This window comes from Lithobates pipiens, unplaced genomic scaffold, assembly GCF_037356315.1.
Source record: "Lithobates pipiens isolate NorthernLeopardFrog02 unplaced genomic scaffold, aLitPip1_a1.2 Scaffold_19, whole genome shotgun sequence".
Taxonomy (NCBI): Eukaryota; Metazoa; Chordata; class Amphibia; order Anura; family Ranidae; genus Lithobates; species Lithobates pipiens.
Genome location: NW_027507764.1, coordinates 547,760,034 through 547,783,887, shown reverse-complemented (window position 1 = coordinate 547,783,887; position 23,854 = coordinate 547,760,034). Strand labels below are relative to the sequence as shown.

Below are 23,854 nucleotides of genomic sequence, written 5' to 3'. Positions count from 1 at the left end.
CCCGCTTTACAAGACTCTGGTCCGGCTGCACCTAGAATATGCTGTCCAGTTCTGGGCACCAGTCCTCAGGAAGGATGTACTGGAAATGGAGTGAGTAAAAAGAAGGGCAACAAAGCTAATAAAGGGTCTGGAGGATATTAGTTATGAGAGAATTATTATTATTATTATTATTACCATATTACTATTATTATTACTATTACTATTAATATTATTATTATTATTATTACCTTATTACTAATTTATTTATTACTAATAAAGCAGCCAATCAAATCAATCTTTGGAGGGCACAGGAGAAATTACATAAATACTTAGAACAATAAAGCAATATTTTTTACTTTTTGCTATGATAAATATCCCAACTAATTTCTTCCTCAGTTTAGGGCGATATGTATTCTACATATTTTTGTTAAAAATAAATAAAAATATGGCGGCAATCTGCGATTTTTATCGTGACTGCGACATTGCGGCGGACACATCGGATACTTTTGACACTATTTTGGGACCATTGGCATTTCTATAGCGATCAGTGCTATAGAAATGCACTGATTATTGTGTAAATGATACTGGCAGGAAAGGGGTTGAACACTAGGGGGCGATCAAGGGGTTAACTCTGTTCCCTCACTGTGTTCTAACTGTAGGGGGGATGAGCTCACTAGAACATGACAGAGATCACTGCTCCCGATCACTGGGAGCAATAGATCCCTGTCATGTTGCTAGGCAGAACAGGGAAATGCCGTGTCACAATCGCAGGCCACTGGTGGACATCAAGTCCATGGGACCCGCAGGCAGATTCATGCGGTACACGCGCCCACTAGCCCGCAATTTAAAAGGGATGTACAGGCACGCCCATTTGCGTAGCCATGCCATTGTGCCGACGTACATCGCCACGCGCTGGTTGGCAAGCAGTTAATAGCACCCCAGTCTTAGTCCACAGGGTTCAATATTGAGTTGGGCCACCCCTCGCAGCTTCAAATCTTCTGGAAAGACTGTCCACAAGGTTTAGGAGTGTTTCTATGGGAATGCTCGACCAATCTTTCAGAAACACATTTGTGAAGTCAAGCACTGATGTGGACGAGAAGGCCTGGCTCGCAGTCTTTGCTCTAATTTATCCCAAAGGTGTTCCATCAGGTTGAGGTCAGGACTCTGTGCAGGCGAGTCAAGTCCCTCCACCTCAAACACGCTCATTCGTGTCTTTATGCACCTTGCTTTGTGCACTGGTACGCAGTCATGTTGGAACAAGAAGGGGCCATCCCCAAACTTTTCCCACCAAGTTGGGAGCATGAAATTGTCCAAAATGTCTTGATGTGCTGATGCCTTAAGATTTTCCTTAACTGGAACTAAGGGGCCAAACCCAAACCCTGAAAAACAACCCCACATTATAATCCTCCCTTCACCAAATGATTTGGACCAGAGCACAACACAAGGTCAATAAAGATATGGATGAGCGAGTTTGGGATGGAGAAATTTCTGGAAGAATGTTCAAACTTTCCCATAGACACACTCTTAAACCTTGTGGACAGCCTTCACAGAAGAGTTAAAGCTGTTATAGCTGCAAAGGGTGGGTCAACTCACTATACGGACTGAGACTGGGATTGCATTAAAGTTAATGTGCGTGTAAAGGCAGGCGTCTTAATACTTTTGGTAATACAGTGTATATATGATGCAACACCCTCTAGATAGGTATGTGCTAGAGTGAGATTTTTCTTGCAGGGTATGTAAATTTAGGCAGTCCTGGCTGGCAGCCAGGCCTGTTTGTTTTGATTTGGTCTGGGCTGGGAGTGGCTCAGAGTAGCAGTTGGTGACTCACAGGCAGTATCACTGGGACCTTTGAGAAACATCTGGAAAGATAGGAGGAGAGGGGAAGTGGAGCTGCCTAGGGTGGTTTAGGGAGCCCTCACCAATCCCCAACTTGGATTGGCAGGGGGCAGGCCTCCTTAAAGATCTAGGGTCAGCCAAGCTGGGGAGGAGTGGAGTTGTTCAGGCCTAGCCACGCTGTACTAGCTGTGCCTGGAAGCTAAAGCTGGAGGAGCTGAGGAGTGATAGTCTACAGCAAAAATTGTGCTGGAGGAAGACAGATGTGTATATCCCAGAATGCATACAGGTTGTCCCAAGTATTTCTGCTTATTTCACTGGGCATCCCACACTTCCTATACCCCATCCAAGTTCAATCCCCTCAATAAAATACAAAAAAAAAAGCTAACAAAATGTTCAATGACTTGGAGTGTCTGAGGATTGAATGCCGGGCTGGACAGGGCGACAGGTGGGCCATAATTCTCAGCAGCCCCTAGGGGACTACCGCTACATATACACACAGATTATATATACCGTATTTATCGGCGTATAACACGCACTTTTTTCCCCTTAAAATCAGGGGAAAATCGCGGGTGCGTGTTATACCCTCGATACTACACGATTTCCGCACGATTTTTTGGGCTCTGGGCGGTTTTCAGCCGCCCAGAGCCCTTCTCATGGCTTTCGACCGCCTTCGGCCCTTCTCGGCGGCTTTCGGCCGCTCTCGGACCTTCTCGGCAGCTTTTGGCCGCCTCGGACCTTCTCGGGAGCTTTCAGCCGCCTCGGCCCTTCTCGGCGGCCGAAAGCCGGCGAGAAGGTCCGAGAGCGGCCGAAAGCCGCAGAGAAGGACCGAGGCGGCCGAAAGCCGCCGAGAAGGTCAGAGCGGCCGAAAACCGCCCAGAGTCCTTCTCGCGGCTTTCGGCCCTTCTCGGCGGCTTTCGGCCGCTCTCGGACCTTCTCGGCAGCTTTCGGCCGCCTCGGACCTTCTCGGCGGCCGAAAGCTGGCGAGAAGGTCCGAGAGCGGCCGAAAGCCACAGAGAAGGGCCGAGGCGGCCGAAAGCCGCCGAGAAGGTCCGAGCGGCCGAAAGCCGCCAAGAACTTCCGGGCACCGCCGAGATACACAGGACATCTCGGCGGCGCCATTTTTAAAAAAATAAGCGGACAATGCACTAAGGCTGCAATGACAAGGCTGCAATGAGGACAGGCTGCATGACGAGGCTGCAATGAGGACAGGCTGCATGACAAGGCTGCAATGAGGACAGGCTGCATGACAAGGCTGCAATGAGGACAGGCTGCATGACAAGGCTGCAATGAGGACAGGCTGCATGACAAGGCTGCAATGAGGACAGACTGCATGACAAGGCTGCATGACAAGGCTGCAATGAAGACAGGCTGCATGACAAGGCTGCAATGAGGACAGGCTGCATGACAAGGCTGCAATGAGGACAGGCTGCATGACAAGGCTGCATGACAAGGCTGCAATGAGGACAGGCTGCATGACAAGGCTGCAATGAGGACAGGCTGCATGACAAGGCTGCAATGAGGACAGGCTGCATGACAAGGCTGTATGACAAGGCTGCAATGATGGACAGGCTGCATGACAAGGCTGCAAATGACGCTGACGAGGCATCAGATGGACACTGACAAGCCTGCATTGATGGGCATTTAAATGTAAGTTTTTTTTCCTTAAATTTCCCTCCTAAAAGTTTTTTCCACAAAATTCCCTCCTAAACTTGGGGTGCGTGTTATACACCGGCGCGTGTTATACGCCGATAAATACGGTAATACTGTGAATATTTACAAAAATGTGAGGGGTGTACTCACTTTTGTGAGATATAGTGTGTGTACAGTTGTATAACAGTGTAAATTTGCTGTCCCGTCAAAATAACTAAACACACAGCCATTAATGTCTAAACGCTGGCAACAAAAGTTAATACACCCCTAAGTGAAAATTTCCAAATTGGGCCAAAGTGTCAATATTTTGTGTGGCCACGCTTATTTTCAAGCACTGCCTTAACCCTCTTGGGCATGGGGTTCACCAGAGCTTCACAGGTTGCCCCTGGAGTCCTCTTCCACTCCTCCGTGACGACATCACAGAGCTGGTGGATGTTAGAGACCTTGCGCTCCTCCACCTTCTGTTTGAGGTTGCCTCACAGATGCTCAATAGGGTTTAGGTCTGGAGACATGCTTGGTCAGTCCATCAGCCTTTACCCTCAGCTTCTTTATAAAGGCAGTGGTCATCTTGGAGGTGTGTTTGGAGTTGTTATGTTGGAATACCCCCCTGCGGCCCAGTCTCTGAAGGGAGGGGATCATGCTTTGCTTCAGTATGTCACAGTACATGTTGGCATTCATGGTTCCCTCAATTAACTGTAGTTCCCCAGTGCCGGCAGCACTCCTGCAGCCCCAACATAGGGGATAGTGACAGGAGAGACCTGTATATAATTTGCAGTAGTCCCTAAACCAGGGCAAGCCTTCAGAGGGAATTGAGAGCAGACTCCAGGATATGCAAAAAGAAGTGAACAGGCGCCTCTAGGTTAGAACTTGTGGCATTTTAATGAATTATCCAAATATCCACTTACAAAGTTATGGAAGTCCGGGACATATCCTATCGACGCCGATTGGGCATCCATCCCAGCGTGATTGCGTTGTTGCAGCTATTTGTAGCCTGGAAGAGCGGGATCCTGACCATCAGGGTCTTTGGGAGGTTGGAATCCCAGACCATGACACTCCCACAGTCAATGCATGACTGTAGTCAAGACGCACTTTGTACTCCTCACCTGGTTCCCACCACACACGCTTGACACCATCTGAACCAAATAAGTTTATCTTGGTCTCAGACCACAGGACATGGTTCCAGTAATCCATGTCCTTAGTCTGCTTGTCTTCAGCAAACTGTTTGCAATCTTTCTCATGCATCATCTTTAGAAGAGGCTTCCTTCTGGGAAGACATCCATGCAGACCAATTTGATGCAGTGTGTGGCGTATGGTCTGAGTACTGACAGGCTGACCCTTCAACCTCTGCAGCAATGCTGGCAGCACTAATATGTCTATTTCCCAAACACGACATTTGGATATGACGCTGAACACGTGCACTCAGATTCTTTGGTCGACCATGGTGAGGCCTGTTTTGTGTAGAACCTGTCCTGTTAAACCGCTGCATGGTCTTGGCCACCATGCTGCAGCTTAGTTTCAGGGTCTTGGCAATTTTCCTATAGCCTAGGCCATCTTTATATAGAGCAACAATTCTTTTTTTAGATCCTCAGAGAGTTCTTTGCCATTAGGTGCCATGTTGTAATTCCAGTGACCAGTATGAGAGAGTGACAGCTATAACAACAAATTTAACACACCTTTTCCCCATTCACACCTGAAACCTTGTAACACTAACGAGTTACATGACCCCGGGGAGGGAAAATGGCTAATTGGGCCCAATTTGGACATTTTGAATTAGGGATGTACCCACTTTTGTTGCCAGCGGTCTAGACATTAATGGCTGTGTGTTGAGTTATTTTGAGGGCACAACAAATTTACATTGTTATACAAGCTGTACACTCACTACTTTACATTGTAGCCAAGTGTCATTTCTTCAGTGTTGTCACATAAAAAGATAATAAAATATTTACAAAAAATGTGAGGGGTGTACTCACTTTTCAGAGATACTGTATATTTATATTATTTGCCTTCCGGAGCACAAACTCTGTATGGTTACATTATTGGTTGAATTCTTTACATTTATACCCAGTAACATACTAGAGTCTCATGCAAATCACTGTTTACTTCTAAGCAGCGGTGAAGTGCGCAATTAACCTTATCAGTGGGAGTAAGCCATTAGCACCACAGATGTGATTGTAGATAGAGGCATTTCCACACTGAATACAATCTGGCATCTACATATAAGTGACAATTCTCTGTAATCTGTCCTCCATTTAGTTAACAGTACTTTCAAAAAAGGTGTTAATTTTCATTTAGCACGGCTTTCAGATGACAAAAGTTTCCTTTATTGGTCATGATCTCCAATTTGACTATGTTCTCCAATTCAGAGGGCCAGTCACCAACACACGCCTAGCCATTTTTTTTTTCATTTAGGTTTAGAACCTCTCTCATGTTCATCCACCTATTCTGCTTGGGCGTCTAATATTACCTAAACGCAGGGGGGAAAAAACACTGTGCCGATTTTTATCATGCAATTATCAAGAGTTTCAAGGGCAGGTGGTGGAGAAATTTGCTGGCAAATCTGGAAAAACTTTTTTTTCTGGCCTTGCTTAAACCTCTTCCATGTCACTCTAGGGAAAGATTCACTTTCTGTCCGGGTGACCACACAGGAAATTGGGAAATGTACTCAGCAGGCACTCACAGATGGCAATGAAAATATGAGCTTCTCACCTTATTCTGCTGTGTTTTATTACTGCCTTTGCCCCCCATTGGTAGAGGTTTGCTCACTTTGCTGACCACACTAGAATTAGAAAATCTCTCAAAAAAGATAAAGATGCCATAGTAAAAAAAAAAAATACATTTTACATTATATCCAAAACTAACAGACATTTTGGCTAAAATTATGCTTTAGATTAAAGTTTGCATTGATGAACTCAATATAATTATATAGTTGTCAAGTGACTTGTTTTCCTCAAAATCAGAACTACTGTTACTATAAATTTAATTAATTAAAAAATAGGATGTACAGATCACATCAGATCAAATCATTGTACATCTTATTTTCCCAAACAAGTAAAAATATAAAATCCAGTCATTGAACAGATGGTGTAAATGGAATGGAACAAGCTGTTCTACTATTGGTATTTTAACGCTTCTCAGACAAATTTGGCCTAATTTACTGTCATAGAGTTTTTCATTCTTACATGATAACAGATCCAATTAGAATTCAGTTTGCTGAAGTCAGATCTGTATATAAATTCTGATTGGGTGTTCTGGGTAACTGCACTTCAGGATTAAGAAACCACTATACTTGAATAAGGCCAATGGCGCCAAGGAGCCTAAAAACAGCTTATGCCAATGCCAAACTGCATCGGTAAAAACAAGACATAATCGAAGCTCACTGACAGCATTGGACAGCCAACTCACTTGTCAGTTCCGAAATGCCACAACTCAACCCATTCAACCTCTAAAAATGACTACTGGAATCAGCAGGCAATTAGTCTCTTTGGAACAAGCGCAACAGTAGACCTCTTGCTGAAGGTACAATTTATATATGCAACGGCATATATAGTGGAATTTAACACCCAACTGCTGCACATGTGCATCAATGCTGGCCTGAGGATGCAACAGCTCTCGGTCACAGCTCTCGATCGGGAGTAAGATGGAAGGGCTCCCGATTATGTAACAGCTGTGAGAGCCAGTCACATGTTACAGAAGCCGTATCACTGTCCAGGCATTAAAGCCCACCGGGAGGCTGCATTAAAGACTTAAACATAAATCTGTGATGGTACAGGCAACCCTTTTATGAAAGTGGTAAAATGCAATGACTGATCTACATGATCTTACAACGGCAACAAATTATGAAGCCATTTGGCAGGACCTTGTCCACAGTATATGCAAAGCATGTTCCCATATTCTAGGATGGTAATTCATTCTTGAACACTGCTCAAAGTGAGATTCCTAAACACTAAGGCCGCGTACACACGGGCGGACTGTTCGCCCAACCTTGTCCGCTGAACAGTGTTTGGGCGGACAGTCCGCTCGTGTGTGGGCTTTCAGCGGACAGTTTCAGCGGACAGTTGGACGGACAAAGTCTTTCGGAAATTCCGAAAAACTGTCCGCTGAAACTGTGTTTGAGCGAACAGTCCGCCCGTGTGTGGGCTTGTCCGCTGTACTTTCGAAATGAGCGGACTGTTCCCGCTCGGAAAGTCCGCCCATTTCGAGCGCGTGTACAGGTAGGCGGGGCCCGCGAAGGAGACGTCGCGGGCTCCGCCGCCTGGAATGGGCTTAAAGGGGAACCCCAACGCCGAAAAAAATCGGCGTGGGGGTTCCCCCCAAGTCCAGACCAGACCCTTGTCCGAGCACGCTACCCGGCCGGCCAGGAAAGGGGGGCGAGCGAGCGCGCCCCCCCTCCTGAGCCGTACCAGGCCGCGTGCCCTCAACATGGGGGGTGCCTTGGGGAAGGGGGGGCCGCGCGGCCCCCCCACCCCAAAGCACCTTGTCCCCATGTTGATGAGGACAAGGGCCTCTTCCCGACAACCCTGGCCGTTGGTTGTCGGGGTCTGCGGGCGGGGGGCTTATCGGAATCCGGGAGCCCCCTTTAAGAAGGGGGCCCCCGGATACCGGCCCCCCACCCTATGTGAATGAGTATGGGGTACAATGTACCCCTACCCATTCACCTGTGAAATAAAGTACAAAAAAAAACACAACACATGGAAAAAGTATTTTATTGCACAGCTCCAGGGGTCTTCCGTCTTCGGGGGTCTTCTCGCCGGACTCCTCCGCTATGTGTGTGTAGCTCTTTTACTAGCGGAGGAGTCCGGCTTTCTTCCTCCCCGCCGCCGGCCTCTTCTCCCGACTTCGGGGGTCTTGTCCCCCTCTTCGGTTCTTCTGCCGGGCCACCGCGCCTGGTCCGGTGGCCCGGTCTTCTGTCGCCGCTGCCTTCCGTTCTTCTGTCGCCGCCTTCGGTTCTTCTGCCGGGCCACCGCGCCTTCTTGTAGCTCTTTTACAGGCGGTGGCCCGGTCTTCTGTCGCCGCCGCTGTCGTCGTCGTCGCCGCCGCCGCCTTCCGTTCTTGTTCTTCTTCTTGTTCTTCTTCTTCTTCTCCTGGAGATGTTGACTCGACGAGCTCTCCAGCCGGAATGCCAGGGACACGCTCCGCTGCCACTTATATAGTGACAATGGGGCGGTGTCACATGGTATATGTCACATGGGTTGGTCACATGGGTTGATGTCACATGGGGACTATGACATCGTAAGGGGGCGGGGTCACCATGTGACCAACCCATGTGACATATACCATGTGACACCGCCCCATTGTCACTATATAAGTGACCGCACAGCGCGGCTCTGGCATTCCGGCCGGAGAGATCGTCGAGTCAACATCTCCAGGAGAAGAACAAGAAGAAGAACAAGAAGAAGAACAAGAACAAGAACGGAAGGCGGCGGCGGCGGCGGCGGCGGCGGCGGCGGCGACGACGACAGCGGCGGCGACAGAAGACCGGGCCACCGCCTGTAAAAGAGCTACAAGAAGGCGCGGTGGCCCGGCAGAAGAACCGAAGGCGGCGACAGAAGAACGGAAGGCAGCGGCGACAGAAGACCGGGCCACCGGACCAGGCGCGGTGGCCCGGCAGAAGAACCGAAGAGGGGGACAAGACCCCCGAAGTCGGGAGAAGAGGCCGGCGGCGGGGAGGAAGAAAGCCGGACTCCTCCGCTAGTAAAAGAGCTACACACACATAGCGGAGGAGTCCGGCGAGAAGACCCCCGAAGACGGAAGACCCCCGGAGCTGTGCAATAAAATACTTTTTCCATGTGTTGTGTTTTTTTTTGTACTTTATTTCACAGGTGAATGGGTAGGGGTACATTGTACCCCATACTCATTCACATAGGGTGGGGGGCCGGTATCCGGGGGCCCCCCTTCTTAAAGGGGGCTCCCGGATTCCGATAAGCCCCCCGCCCGCAGACCCCGACAACCAACGGCCAGGGTTGTCGGGAAGAGGCCCTTGTCCTCATCAACATGGGGACAAGGTGCTTTGGGGTGGGGGGGCCGCGCGGCCCCCCCTTCCCCAAGGCACCCCCCATGTTGAGGGCACGCGGCCTGGTACGGCTCAGGAGGGGGGGCGCGCTCGCTCGCCCCCCTTTCCTGGCCGGCCGGGTAGCGTGCTCGGACAAGGGTCTGGTCTGGACTTGGGGGGAACCCCCACGCCGATTTTTTTCGGCGTTGGGGTTCCCCTTTAAGCCCATTCCAGGCGGCGGAGCCCGCGACGTCTCCTTCGCGGGCCCCGCCTACCTGTACACGCGCTCGAAATGGGCGGATTTGCCTCCTCCTTACGTGGGCGAGTCCGTTCATTTCAAAAGTTGAGCGAACTGTTTGCCCAACCTTGTTCGTCAAACAGTCCGCTCGTGTGTGGGCAAGTCCGCTCATGCAAATTTTGAGCGGACTGTTTGCCGAAACTGTTTGACGAACAAGGTTGGGCAAACAGTCCGCGCGTGTGTACGCGGCCTTAGAGGAAATACATTTCTGTCATGGCCTCCTAAATCTATATAGCCAAGAATTACGGAACCTCTGAAGAGCACTGAAATGCAGGAAAATAACTAAGCTTTTTTTTCTTGAAGAATGATGACAACTCCAACTACACACAAGAAGTGAAGAATCTATTGGGATGGAAAGGCACAGAGAACAGCAATTAAACATGATGCAAAGCTCCATCGCTTCCTCACTTTACCAAAACTTGTTTTGCTTTTTTCTGTCTCTTTGGGACAAAATGTGATGGAAAATCTCACCAAATAAAGGGAAACCTCTTCAGTTGAACAAAAGATATCAACCCAGACAGTGGCTCCAACCATGTTCTATACAACATAATGTATATTGCCTGGAGATGGACTTTAAGGCCCTGTGAAGAATTCCAGGTATGGTCCAGCTTGGACAAATGTAACTATGCATGTGCCATGCTTGTGGGTTCCCTCTAGAACTGGCATACTCAATCAGGGTTCCATAGAACCCCAGGGTTCCTCCAGAGGTTCCTTCAGCTATGACCTCCCATTTGCTGGTGCATGCATAATTCTGTGGGCCAATGCCACTTGGCAAAGCCAGCAGCTTGACACCAATTACTTTTTAGTAATTTTCAGTGTGGCATTCTGACCACCACTGTAATGCCGCGTACACACGACCGGACTTAGGTCCGACAGACTTTCGACGGAGTTCTGACGGAGTTCTGACAGAGTTCTGACAGAGTTCTGACAGACTTTCCGAATGAATGGACTTGGCCACACACAATCACACCAAAGTCCGACGGATTCGAACGTGATGACGCACGACCGGACTAGAATAAGGAAGTTCATAGCCAGTAGCCAATAGCTGCCCTAGCGTCAGTTTTTGTCCGTCGGACTAGCATACACACGAGCGGATTTCTCGGTAGGAACTGGGTCCGGCGGAGTTCTGGCGGAAAAATTTGAAACATGTTCCATTTCTAAAGTCTGTCAGACTTTTGCAAATCAAAAGTCCGCTGCAGCCCACACATGATCGAATAGTCTGCTGGAGTTGTTCTGTCGGACCTTTGATGTTGAAAAGTCCGGTCGTGTGTACGCGGCATTAGGGATAGTTACCACCAGAGTTGCACAGGAACATGATCCATGTTCTCAGTGCATTTGAGTTCTACATTTGGGGTGTCCTTAACAATGTATTGGTACCCGCAACAGAACGCAAGGCCAGTGCTTTTTGAGCACCGTGCAGGAAACATGTACATAATGTGCCTTTCCTACATCACATTCTGATGTGAACTGACCCTAAAGCCCCATACACACTATCAGATTATCTGCTGACTTTTTCCTTCAGATTTACCAAAACCATATAATATGAGGACAAACCTTAGGACTTTCAATGTGTATGCAATCAGGCAGGCCCTTCTACTACATGGTTTTGGTAAATCTGAAGCAAAAACTCAGCAGATAATCGGATAGTGTGTATGGGGCTTAAGGGTTGCATTTTTCCAACTGATCACCAATGTAAGGGGCAGATGGGAAAGGCGGGGTGGTGACATCATGCTGTCCCCCTCATAAAAGTGTTGCAATCATTAGGTAAATGTAAAGCATTATATGAAATGGCGCATGGGCTGAGTGGGCAACATGCTGTGTTCACAAGGCAGCAGGGAGCCGCTCGACATGGGACCTGGAAGTTTGTGGAGATCATTGTAGTGGTGGTGTCTTCTTCAGAGATTTCCAGCTTCTCACCCACAGGTATGGTAAATGTATAATTACATTGGTTCAAGCTGGTTCAATGTAAAAAATATCTATACCAGGAATACTGTACACACATAGCCTTATGTACACAAATAGCCTTATGTGGTGGACTGGTAACAGAGCCCATTACTATAATATTAGCTATTTAAAAAAGAGACAGACTTTATTCCACTAAAATAAAAATCACAGCTGTAAGACCGGGCAATCTATACATGTTACTATTCGGAGACAGTCAAAGGTGTTGGAGGATTTCAATTTAAACAGATGGTCTCCTTTAAACTGCAAAGCTTTATCCGATCCCTCCATAGTTTCCTAATAAACTTTAGCTTTTATTTATGTTCCTTAATAAAAAAATAAATATAAAGGATTATTGAACGTAGTGGGCAGAACATCACATAGAAAGCTTGGTTATCAAACAGAGTGAATGAACCCTTTGGGCTTATACACAGATGTCCAGCCACCCAAGATATATGGAAGTCCTTCACTCCATAAAGTAAACAGCCAACGATAATCCCAGCTCACATCTGCTTTTGATACAATTGAAAGCCTATAGATCATTAATGCGGCCAATGCCAGCAGCTGATTTTCATTGGTTTGTTTTGTAACCTTGAGTTCGTGGCAGGACTCTTGTTGGTTATTAAAAAGGGGTAAAGGGCAGCGGGGGTGGGAAAACCCAAAACCAACATGCGTGTGTTATAGTCACTTAAAGACAAAGCTATACCAGTATAGCACATAGAAACCACGTGTCAATGCACCGGTCACACATATCTGAGAGATCCACTGAAACCAAACACAAGAATATTACACAATGCATTCTTCCTAAGAATCGCCAATTCAGGTTATACTTTTACTGGAAGCCTTCAAAAGCTAACAAAGCAAATCAGCCTCTTATTGATTTATTGGCTGGAGTGATACACTGTTGAAAGATACATTGCAGCTGATAAGGAACTAAACTGATAGCGTCGTTGACTTAAATGATTAGCAATCAGAGATCTGAGAATCTAATAATCTTGCTCTTTGCAGATTTTATTCCCTTAAAATTGGCTTGATCAACTCAACATTTACACTTGAAGAGACACAGGGCAAACTACAAAGAATCATTTGTTTGTTTTCCACCTTATCACCTTTCCCCACTAATCAGCATTGACACCTGGCTTATGATACTCCCAATGGCTGCCAGTGTTGTTCACACTTTGGGGAGGAAAGCTTCACACCATGCTTTAAAGTGTATAAGTGTATGTATAGCCACAGATCTTTTTTTTTACTTTTGGATAAAATAGGGAAGGGTTAAACCGCCTGTTGTTTTGTTTTTTGCTTTTGCTGTCTTGTTGAGGATGCAACAGGAAGTTAATGGAAATCTCTAGAACGGGAGGTTTAATCCCCAATTTCATCAAAATGAGTGTCCCAAGTGGAATATTTTCCTTCAATTCCTATACTGGTAATTAATCAAAATTTTAGTTTTTCTCATCACTTTTAATGATAAGGGTCGCCAGAACAAATAGGTGGAAAAAAGAGTTTGCAAAAGTTGCACCCCAAATATATCTAAATGAAAGATACAGTATCTTGAAAAAGTATTCATACCCCTTGAAATGTTCCACATTTTGTCATCTTACAACCAAAAGCGTAAATGTATTTTATTGGGATTTTATGCTACACAAAGTGGCACATAATTGTGAAGTAAAGGGAAAATGATAAATGGTTTTCCCATTTTTTTTTACAAATGAATATCTGAAAAGTGTGGGGTGCATTTGTATTCAGCCCCCTTTACTCTGATACCCCTAACTAAAATATAGTAAAACCAATTGCCTTCAGAAGTCACCTAATTAGTAAATAGTCCACCTGTGTGTAATTTAATCTCAGTATAAATACAGCTCTTCACTCTTCTATGAAGCCCTGAGAGGTTTGTTAGGGAAGGCCAAGGAACACACCAGACAGGTCAGGGATAAAGTTGTGGAGAAGTTTAAAGCAGGGTTAGGTTATGAAAAAAATAGCCCAAGCTTTGAACATCTCACTGAGATCATCAGAAAATGGTAAGAGTATGGCACAACTGCAAAAATACCAAGACATGGTCGTCCACCAAGCAAGGAGAGCATTAATCAGAGAAGCAGCCAAAAGGCTCATGGTAGGACCGGAGGAACTTCAGAGATCCACAGCTCAGGTGGGAGAATCTGTCCACAGGACACCTATTAGTCCTGCACTCCACAAATCTGGCCTTTATGGAAGAGTGGGAAGAAGAAAGTCATTTGTTGAAAAAAAGACATAAGACACCCAGTTTGCAGTTTACAAAAAGCCTTGTGGGGGTCATAGTAAATATGTGGAAGAAGGGGCTCTGGTCAGATGAGACCAAAATTGAACTTTTTGGCTTAAAAGCAAAATGCTATGTGTGGCTGAAAACTAACATTGCACATCACCCTGAACACACCATCCCCATAGTGAAGCACGGTGGTTGCAGCATCATGTTGTGGGGATGCTTTTCTTCAGCAGGGACAGGGAAGCTGGTCAGAGTTGATGGGAAGATGGATGGAGCCAAATACAGGGCAATCTGAGAAGAAAACCCGTTAGAGTCTACAAAAGACTTGAGACTTGGCGGAGGTTCACCTTCCAGCAGGACAACGACCCTAAACATACACCCAGAGCTACAATGGAATGGTTTAGATCAATTCATGTGGTAGAATGGCCCAGTCAAAGTTCAGACCTAAATCCAATTGAGAATCTGTGGCAAGACTTGAAAATTGCTGTTCACAGATGCTCTCCATCCAATCTGACAGAGGAAGTGAAGACACAGAAAGGAAAAAAAACAAAAAACAATTTGATGGGTTTTAACTACTCCTTATTAAATCTAAAACAAATATAGGTTTGGCTATAGATATCATTTAACACAGGAGTATGTGCTGAAGAAGGTCATCTTACCAGCAGTAAACCTGACAAGTTCATTTTATTTTTAATATTGCCTGTTTTCACACTGGTGAGATCTTCTGTCCTGGTGACTCCACAGAAAATCTACCCAACAGAGACCCAATCAACATTAAATAGGACAGAGTGGAGGATCTTAAAGTGGACCTTCACCTTCCTGTTACACCCTCCTCCACCCTATCCTGCACCCCCCCCCCCCCCCCCAATGCAGCACTGATGCTGGGTTACTTTTTTGTTTACTTACTTTTTTTTGGCTTCAAAGTCTCGGCTTACCCCACCCCCCAATCTACAGAACTGGCCTAGGCGAATGATGCTGTGCCCTGGTGCCTCCTAGGATACATGATGTGCAGTCCCATTCAGTAAGGAGAAGGGGGTGGGCCTAGATTTCACAGGCAACATGGCGGCTCCGGACCTGTGCAGCAGCTGCAGAGTGAAGGATCCTGGCAGCTCAATGCTGGATCTGCTGGCTAGTTGAGTATTTTTATGGCGCAGAGCACAGTGAAAGGTAAGTGGGTAAAATAAAAGAGGGAGGGGATAGGCTGAAGTTCCTCTATAAAGCCCCGTACACATGAGCATAATGTCGGGAGACATTTTCCGGTTAAAAAAAAAAGTTTGACATTCTACCCGTGTGAATGTCAGTCTATCAGACATGCATGCTGGAAAACCAGCAGCCGACTGACTCCTAATCAGCGTTCTTAGCCAATGGCAGAGAGCGCTAATCAGAGTGTACTGGGGGGGGCATCCCCCCATTAGAGCACAACAGCTCAGCGAGGGAGATGGGAGATCACTGGACTAACCTTGCATGGTTAGTACAGCGGCTCCCACAGGAGCTTTCAGTTTTTTTGTTTTTTTTTGTGCAACCTGCTGGGTTGAGCAAAGAAAAACTGTACCAGTCTTATGCAGCCAAAAGATTAGTCATTTTTTTTTCATTCAACTAGTATGTTGAAGAAACAAAATGACTTGTAAATTATATAAAAGGTTGGCGCTAACGCAAATATGCAAAACATTTAGTGCATAGTGAATATCCATACAAAGCAAAAAGGTAATAATTAAAAATAAAAAAATAGAATAAAAATATAAAACTCCACAATACAAAAGAGCGAGGCCAAACACCAAGAAAAGGGGTAAAGGGCTAAAGGGGGTAAAAAGATCTGTTTAGTGACAGATTCTCTTAACTATCCATGCTCCAACACACTCGTGTAGGAGAAATCCAAACTCCAGACAACTAAATAATATGAGATTTCCTGTATTCAGATCCTTACAGGGAATCTCCTATTTAGTTGTCTGGTGAGTTTGGATTTCTCCTACACGAGTGTGGTGGAGCACGGATAAAAAAGATTTTGGCTAGAACTTTTACGTTAAAAATTATATAGATCAATAGATTGTGTTCAACGCACAAAGCAAAATTGTACGAACAATTCTAATACTGCGTACACACAGTCGGAATTTCCGACGGGAAATGTTGGATGTGAGCTTGTTGTCGGAAAGTCCGACCGTGTGGATGCTCCATCGAACATTTGCTGTCAGACTTTCCGCCAACAAATGTTTGAGAGCAGGTTTTCTAATTTTCCAACAACAACACTTATCGGAAATTCCAAGCGTGTGTACACAAGTCCATTGAACAAAAGTCCACGCATGCTCTGAATCAAGCAGAAGAGCCGCACTGGCTATTGAACTGCATTTTTCTCAGCTCGTCGTAGTGTTATGCACCACGCGTTCTTGATGTTTGGAATTTCCGACAGCATTTGTGTGACTGTGTGTATGCAATAAAAGTTTGAGCCAACATCCGTCGGAAAAAAATCCACGGCTTTGTAGTCGGAACGTTGGATCGTGTGTACGGGGCATAAATCTTGGACGTTCATAGATGAATTTACACCATTTCCATCATTCCCAGACTGTCTTCCAGCTACTTGCCAATACACAAAGCAATCCTAAATCACACTTGCATTTTGTGTTTTAACTTGTGAAAACGTATGTTAGTTTTTATTGTAATTTTAATGTGTTTGTTGCATTTCCCTTTGTTCCTCAACCCAAACTAATAAATACATTTCAATCAAATAACACGTATTTCTATATTTACAGCTGAATCAAATTTGTTATATTTCTTGTTAGAACAAGTTGCCACCTCTTCAATTTTACAATAATATTATAAAGCTCTTCGAAAAAAAGCACTCTTGGTGTCAGTTAGGGATGACCTCGGTGTTCGATTTGAACATTGGCCGTTCGTCTGTTCGGCGTATTCAGAACTTTGTGGACCGTTCGCACCAAATTCGTGTGGCACGAACAGCCCACAATGCACTGCGATGGCGTAGTGCATTGTGGGCTGTTCGTGCCACACGAATTTGCTGGCTCATGACTGGCCAAGCATGCACTGTGAGCCCGCATGCTTGACCAATCACAGCGCCGGCAGCGAGGAGAGCCATAATTATAGCTCAGGGGCTTTAGTACACGCCCCACACTATATAAGGCCGCCAGCACGACGTCCTTGTGTAGTGTGTTCCGGCGTGCAGGGAAAGAGCAATATAGGCAGGGACAGTGTTCTTTTCTCAGGTATCTGCAGGAGTTAAAGTGGGTGTTGTGTGCCTCCAGCACAGTATACACCTGTATCTACCCTTTTTTGCTGGTGTTCTCTAATACAGGCATCTGCAGAAGTTAGTGGGTGTTGTGTGACTTCAGCGCAGCACAGTATACACCTGTATCTACCCTTTATTGCTGGTGTTCTCTAATACAGGCATCTGCAGGAGTTAAAGTGGGTGTTGTGTGCCTCCAGCACAGTATACACCTGAAGCTACCCCTTATTGCTGGTGTTGTCTGTTTCATATCTTGCATATTAGCCTTTAAAATTAGCACTTTTGATTTTGAACGTTCGAGTCCCATAGACTTTAATAGGGTTCTAAAGTTCGTACGAATTTTTGGTCTGTTCGAAAGTTCTGGTGCGAACCGAACCGGGGGGTGTTCGGCTCATCCCTAGTGTCGGTCTATAGGGTGATATGTCATTGTACAAGCACGTGAGAGAAAAAGCTAGAGAACAAAAATCGTGCTTCTTGCTATGTGGTACAGAGCTTAGCTTGTGTATATAATATCATACAAATTGAAGCATTGTCAACTTGATAGATGAGGAAAAGTGATTTTGTCAAAATTGAGTTTGCCTGAATTTTTTTTTTACATTTTTTTACCCTTTTTCTACCCCTAAAGAAAACACCAAAAATACCCCCCCAAAAAAAGTTAAATATTGCAGTGTACCACACCTTAAATAGGGCGACTGCCTTTGTTTTCTGCTTTTAGGGTTAGTTTTCTGTTTTTTCAGGCTTAGTACATTTTATGAAAATACAGAAACATAATAGTTGACCTGGCTAGTAATGAAGTATCCTTTAGTCACTTGCCTACAGGCCACTTTTTCCCCCTTGTTGCCCAGGTAAATTTTCCGCTTTCAGCATTGCTACACTTTGAATGACAATTGCTCATGCAACACTGTAACCATGAAACATTTTTATCAGTTTTCCCAAACAAATAGAGCTTTCTTTTGGTGGTACTTATTCACCACTGAGGTTTTTATTTTTTGCTAAACAAAATAAAAAGTGACTGAAATATTTGGAAAATCATCTTTTTTCATAGATTGTTTTTAAACTTGTGCAAACAGGTAATTTTTCTCTTTCACTGATATGCACTGATGAGTTAGCACTGATAATCAGTGCCCTGGTTATCAGTGTAGATGTCCCTTTAACACAAGCTGGTTAACGGCTCTCCTCTTCTTGCTGTCAGTGTGAGGAAAGGAATGGTGATAACCGGCTTGTGTTTATATCCTTGATCAGCCATCATTGGACACAGCTGATCACATGGTAAAGGGCTGCTGTGATTGGCCCTTTACCCCAAATCTGTAATCAGCTGTGTCCTAAGAATGTAGCAATCACAGAGCGCACTTCCCGCATGCCCCTCAGTGCGATCACAGTACAACGACCATGCACAGCGTCCCAGCAAAGTAAGCCTGTGCTGTAGCCATAATTCAACTGTAGCGCAAGAAAGAACTGGTTAAATTTAGTGTGTACCAGTGGCGTCGCTAGGGGGTGGCTACTGGGGCTATAGCCCCGAATCTGGGGCCCATAGCCCAGAGTCTCATACCTAGGGTTGGCTCCGGGCTTCATCTGCTCAGCTGGTGGCTGGGGGAGGAACATGACTAGTTAATGTTATCAGGCACAAGTTCTTATATATATTCAGCAGTTTCGACAATTTAATCATTGTCCCGACGTCCACTTCTGTACCAATCTGCCGGGCAATATAATTGTCGGGAACCACAGCCCCCCCCCCAATGTAAGGGGGGCTCTCTGGGGACCCTGATGTAATAAGGGGGACTCTGATGTAAGTGGGGATCCACAACAGATATGCAACAATATTTTATATATATATATATATATATATATATATATACATACATATATACAGATACATACACACACATGTATATTATATATATGTGTATGCCCGCCCAAGTATATGATTTTCTTTACTTCCCTGCTATGGGCTGTAGCCCCAAATCTTTTGTAGACCTAGCAACGCCCCTAAAGTGTACTGAACTGAAATCTCAAACAATGTTATAAATTCTCCCAGCTATCTCCTGTGAACTACAAAATACCTCCCTTTTCATAACAGAGAGGAAGAGAGGGGTTTGTAGTTCAAATCAGGAGAGCTGTCTAGAATGGCAACAAGATAAATACAGTACAATGAGAGTTTTCACTTTAGGACACAAAGTGTGTTATGGCAGGACCACCAGGTGAAAATTAAGGAAAAAAGTCTGGTGCCTAACGCAGCCACCTCACCCAAGGATTGATAAACTGCAATAAATTATTTAATTTAAATAAAATAGTAATTATATTTTTGCTTTTGGGTTCAGATAGGCTTTAACGCATGTTGCCAAACCTCTAAACCAGTGGCGGCCCTTTTATAAGGGGTAATCGCACAGATGCTGCCCCCCATCTGCATGCAGGGCACCCAGTTGTGTGACACTAGTGAATGAACATTCGCTAGTGTCACACTAATTCTCCTCTTGGCCAATCAGGAAGCAAGACTAAGACCCGTTTCCCAATTGGCCAAAAGGAGAAGCTACACTGGCCTGCTGGGAGGAGGAGGGAGGAGACACAGGGGAAGCCGGTTGCCTGGAAGAAAGCCCAGGGTAAGAGTGTTGCGGTCCACCGGGGTTTAGGTGGGTTTGCCTGTACACCGTTTGCCGTCACCCACCCCCCACAAAAAAACGTTCATTAAAACGTCAGGGAAATTAAAGATTGTGCTCGCTTGCTTTTCTTTTAAAATAAATGGAATTTTTGTTTCTGGGTTCTGATAGGATTTTATGCAGTTTGCCAAATCTCCAAATTTCATTTGACATTTCAGTAGAGTTAGAAATCTAAAATGTTGCTCATCTCTAATGAAGAGAAAGCAACTTTATTGCTCTACCTTGCCCTTTTTTTTAAAACTAACTGGAAAACCCATGAGCAAAACAGGTTTAAAATATACAGCTTTAGGTCCCATTCACACCGGAGCATTTTGGAGCTCCCAACCGCTCAGGGAGGCAAAAAAAATCAACTATTCTCATTGTTGGGGTTTACATCTCCACACCAAAATGCCTGAGGCCAAACGCCTGAGCCTGGATTCACACTAGAGCATGCGGAGCACTGCATGTGATCCGCACAGGAATTTCCGAGTGGTGCGATCTGAGCCATACATTTTATACCTCTCAAATCGCATTACATCGACACCAAAATGGCGCAGGGCTCTTTTTTCCCCCCACACCTGAATCACATTCTGGCCAATAGCACTGTTTTTTGTGATCTTTTTAGGGGTGTCAGTAATCTAACATTGACACAGCAGATCTCATGGACGCCGTGCAATTGCTATGCAGTGCGATGCGGGGGAAAGCAGCGAATCTGGTTTGTTTCCCACATCACATCAGTGTGAACCAGGGCAGAAGCTCAAAAAAGGTTTTGAAGCTTGGTTAGGCAGATTGGTGCATTTGTGAAGCAGCTGAAAGCGGAAACAAATAGCCATACCGCCCAACATTTTGAAATGGGAATGAGGGACACCTACTAAAAAATGTATATAGGAATAGGCGCTTTTGGGGGAGTGGTTGGGCATTCCCATGGACACGCTCCTGGGCCTTGTGGACGGCTTTCCAGGGGAGTTGGGGCTTTAGTGGCTTGCAGGGGGTGGGCCGGCTCGGTGTTGGACCCTGTGGACTGGGATGCCGTTGGAGTTCGTGTGCGTGTGGAGGCAGGCGTCCCAATACTTTTGGTAATGTCGTTTATATTTTCCATAGACAACACGTTAAAGTGTTACTAAACCAATAGGACACGCCCCCTGTCACACCCCCTTAAAGGAGAATTAACCCCCCAAAAAAATCAAAATAATAAATCCACTAGGGCTTTTATTTACCACTACTATTTCTTTATATAGGCTTTTAAAATTGACAAATGCAGCAATTTATAATTTAGATGAAAGGTTTAGCCCTGGGAAACACTTTTTAAAAGATAAAAAGTGCATATCATATACAACTATATGGATCAGACCAAAATGAGGGACAAATGAGGGGGACAGAGGGACATTGCTCCAAATCAGGGACAGTCCCTCGAAATCAGGGACAGTTGAGAGCTATGCATAGCAACGAATGATGTAACAGATGATAGTTTTTTCTATTGGCTAATGCAAAAACTCCAAAAACTCCAAAATGCTTGGAAAACACAGTACAAAAACACTAACAAATGTGCAAACAAATGCACAACAAAATGCCCAAAAACATGAAGCTCGGGTAGAAATGCAGCCTTACAATCAGAAATAGATTCCACAAGGTTGAATTTGCTGTCACTTTCCCATTACACAGAAGTTTGCTAATACTAGGAACTGTCCACAGCATTATAATTAAGGGGGGAAATATATACTAAATTACAGTAGATTAGGTTGGACTCAGGCAAGTTAGAGGGGCCACAGAAGGGCAACATTAATAAACTTGCCCCAATATGCTAATTCATTGCTATCACTACTCTGCTGACACTTGTCACAGCAACTTTTCATACATAAAATAAAAAAAATAATAAAAAAAAAGCCTACCGTACCGCTTTACTCCAGATAGCCATTCCTTAAAGTGCTATTCCTGATTTTTCACAGAGTGGAAGAGAGAGGAAAGGTCTTTTCGGAGAGGTGGTGAACTCAAGACTAGCTGATAATAGATTAGTGCTGATTGTTTGCCCTGGAGATCTGTGCAATGCTGATGAAGTAAGGGTGTCAGCTGTCCTTGAAGACAATGGTCCTATTGGTTGATGTTCTACAATCAATGCTTGCTAACATTTACTTTCACATGTGGTTTTCAAGGATCCAATAGGTTTAGCAGGTTATATAACCGGTAAACTATTGTTTTAAAGGTCCAGTTAATGTTTATTAATAATTAAAAAATATATAGAATTTGCTTAATTTACCATTGTCTTTTTCTGTAGTTGATAAGAATACAAAAATTACAAAGTCTAACTTCCTTGAGGAGTGAATTTTAACACTTACGACATGATACTAAAGGTCTCATTCCTATTCTTCCCATTTTGATCGGACATGTAAGGAAGATCCTGACACCAAAGGTCTAATCTCCTTGCTTTATTCTGCTATCTCCCATTAACAAAAATAAAAAAAAAGCTTAAAGTGGAAGTTTAGACAAAAATTAACTTAAGCCTAGTACACATGGCCGACTGTTGGTCGACATCAGCCGGTTCAATAGAAACCAACCGACATTCCGACATTTTTATTATTATACACGATTTGTATAGCACCAACAGTTTATGCAGCACTTTACAATGTATAGGGGGGGGGGGACACAATTACAGTACAGTTCAATACAAAAGGTACAGGAGGGCCCTGCTCGTAGAGCTTACATTCTAAAGGTAGGGGATGGTACAAAAGGTAATAGCTGCAGAGAATGATTTGATGGGGGTGGTCGGGGACAGTTGTTAGGTGGGTGTGGGATAGGCTTCCCTGAATAAATGAGTTTTCAGGGATCTCCTAAAGGTTGACAGGGTAGGGGCTGATCGGACAGACTGGGGCAGGGAGTTCCAGAGGATGGGAGAGGCTCTGGAGAAGTCTTGAAGGCGAGCATGGGAGGAGGTAACAAGGGAGCTAGAGAGCAGGAGGTCCTGGGAGGAGCGGAGGGGACGATTTGGGTGATATCTGCAGATGAGGTTGGTGATGTAGATGGGGGCGATGTTGTTGAATTTTACATGGTGGGGTAGGGGACATTTAACCATGTGTACGGCAGCTGGTCCAACAGAAGCCAGTTGAAGGGTCATGACCAAAAATGGTCTTCAGGCCGGCTCCCGCCAATGGCTGAAAGCACTGACCGGCGTTTTCTGGTGGTGGGGGGGCCTTCCCCCTGTCAGAACACAATAGAACAGCAGGGGAGACTGATGTCCTAACATCGGATTGTTAGTACAGCGGCTCCAACCTGATCGGTCTGTTTTTTCTCCATTCAACCCGCTGGGTCTGATTTACTTATTGTGTGTACTAGGCTTAAAGTGGAAGTTTAGGCAAAAACGAACTAACTTTAATCCTACTCTATGCCACATTCTAAGACTAATCTATCTAGCCCTGTAAAGCAAAAATTGCTATACATAAACTTTTCTGCAGCCAATACGGTCTCCAGCGGTGGATGTTGTGTGCAGGAGAGAACCAACGACGGCTAGGATATGGCTGGGAAGTGATGTCACCCATAGACTTACTATGGGGCTTCCTGCACACGCCTACACAGTAAAGCCGCCAATGACAGATCAGCGCAGGACCGAAGCAGCTGCAGAACAGGTGAGTACAGAGATGTTTGCTTTACAGGGCTAGATCAGTTTTAGGAATGTGGCATAGAGTAGGATTAGAGTTCGTTTTTGCGCCTAAACTTCCATTTTAAGCTTAGTACACAAAATGAGAAAAATACCGCTTTCGGAGTAATCGTGCTATAATCCGATCATTGGTACTCAGCTTTCGAGAGCCGATCAGGACAGTTCATGCGAAGTTATCCGAAGGGACAAGCACAACATATATTTCTCATACGTTAACAGAACAAATGATTTTCATTTAATCAGTACAGTATTCGTCTGTAAAAGGTTGGGTGAACAAGACCGCTCATGTTCAGAAATGAAAGCATGCATTACAATACAACACATTATATCACAGGAATTGTTTTCTGTCTTACAAGACTTTTCATAAGTCTAGTAACTTAATCTTTTTCGATATGAGACTAGCATGCAAAT

General features: G+C 45.1%; 1 protein-coding gene across 1 annotated transcript in view; it reads right to left on the bottom strand.

Moving 5' to 3' along the window:
- The window catches only part of ENPP2 (ectonucleotide pyrophosphatase/phosphodiesterase 2), a 188,903-nt gene extending 167,084 nt beyond the window's left edge, over positions 1 to 21,819 (bottom strand). The window contains exon 1 of the mRNA XM_077493256.1: positions 21,689 to 21,819. Coding sequence (XP_077349382.1) covers positions 21,689 to 21,709 — 21 coding nt within the window. The 5' untranslated portion in view covers positions 21,710 to 21,819. The remainder of the gene's footprint in view (positions 1 to 21,688) is intronic.
- Positions 21,820 to 23,854: the final 2,035 nt, after the last annotated feature.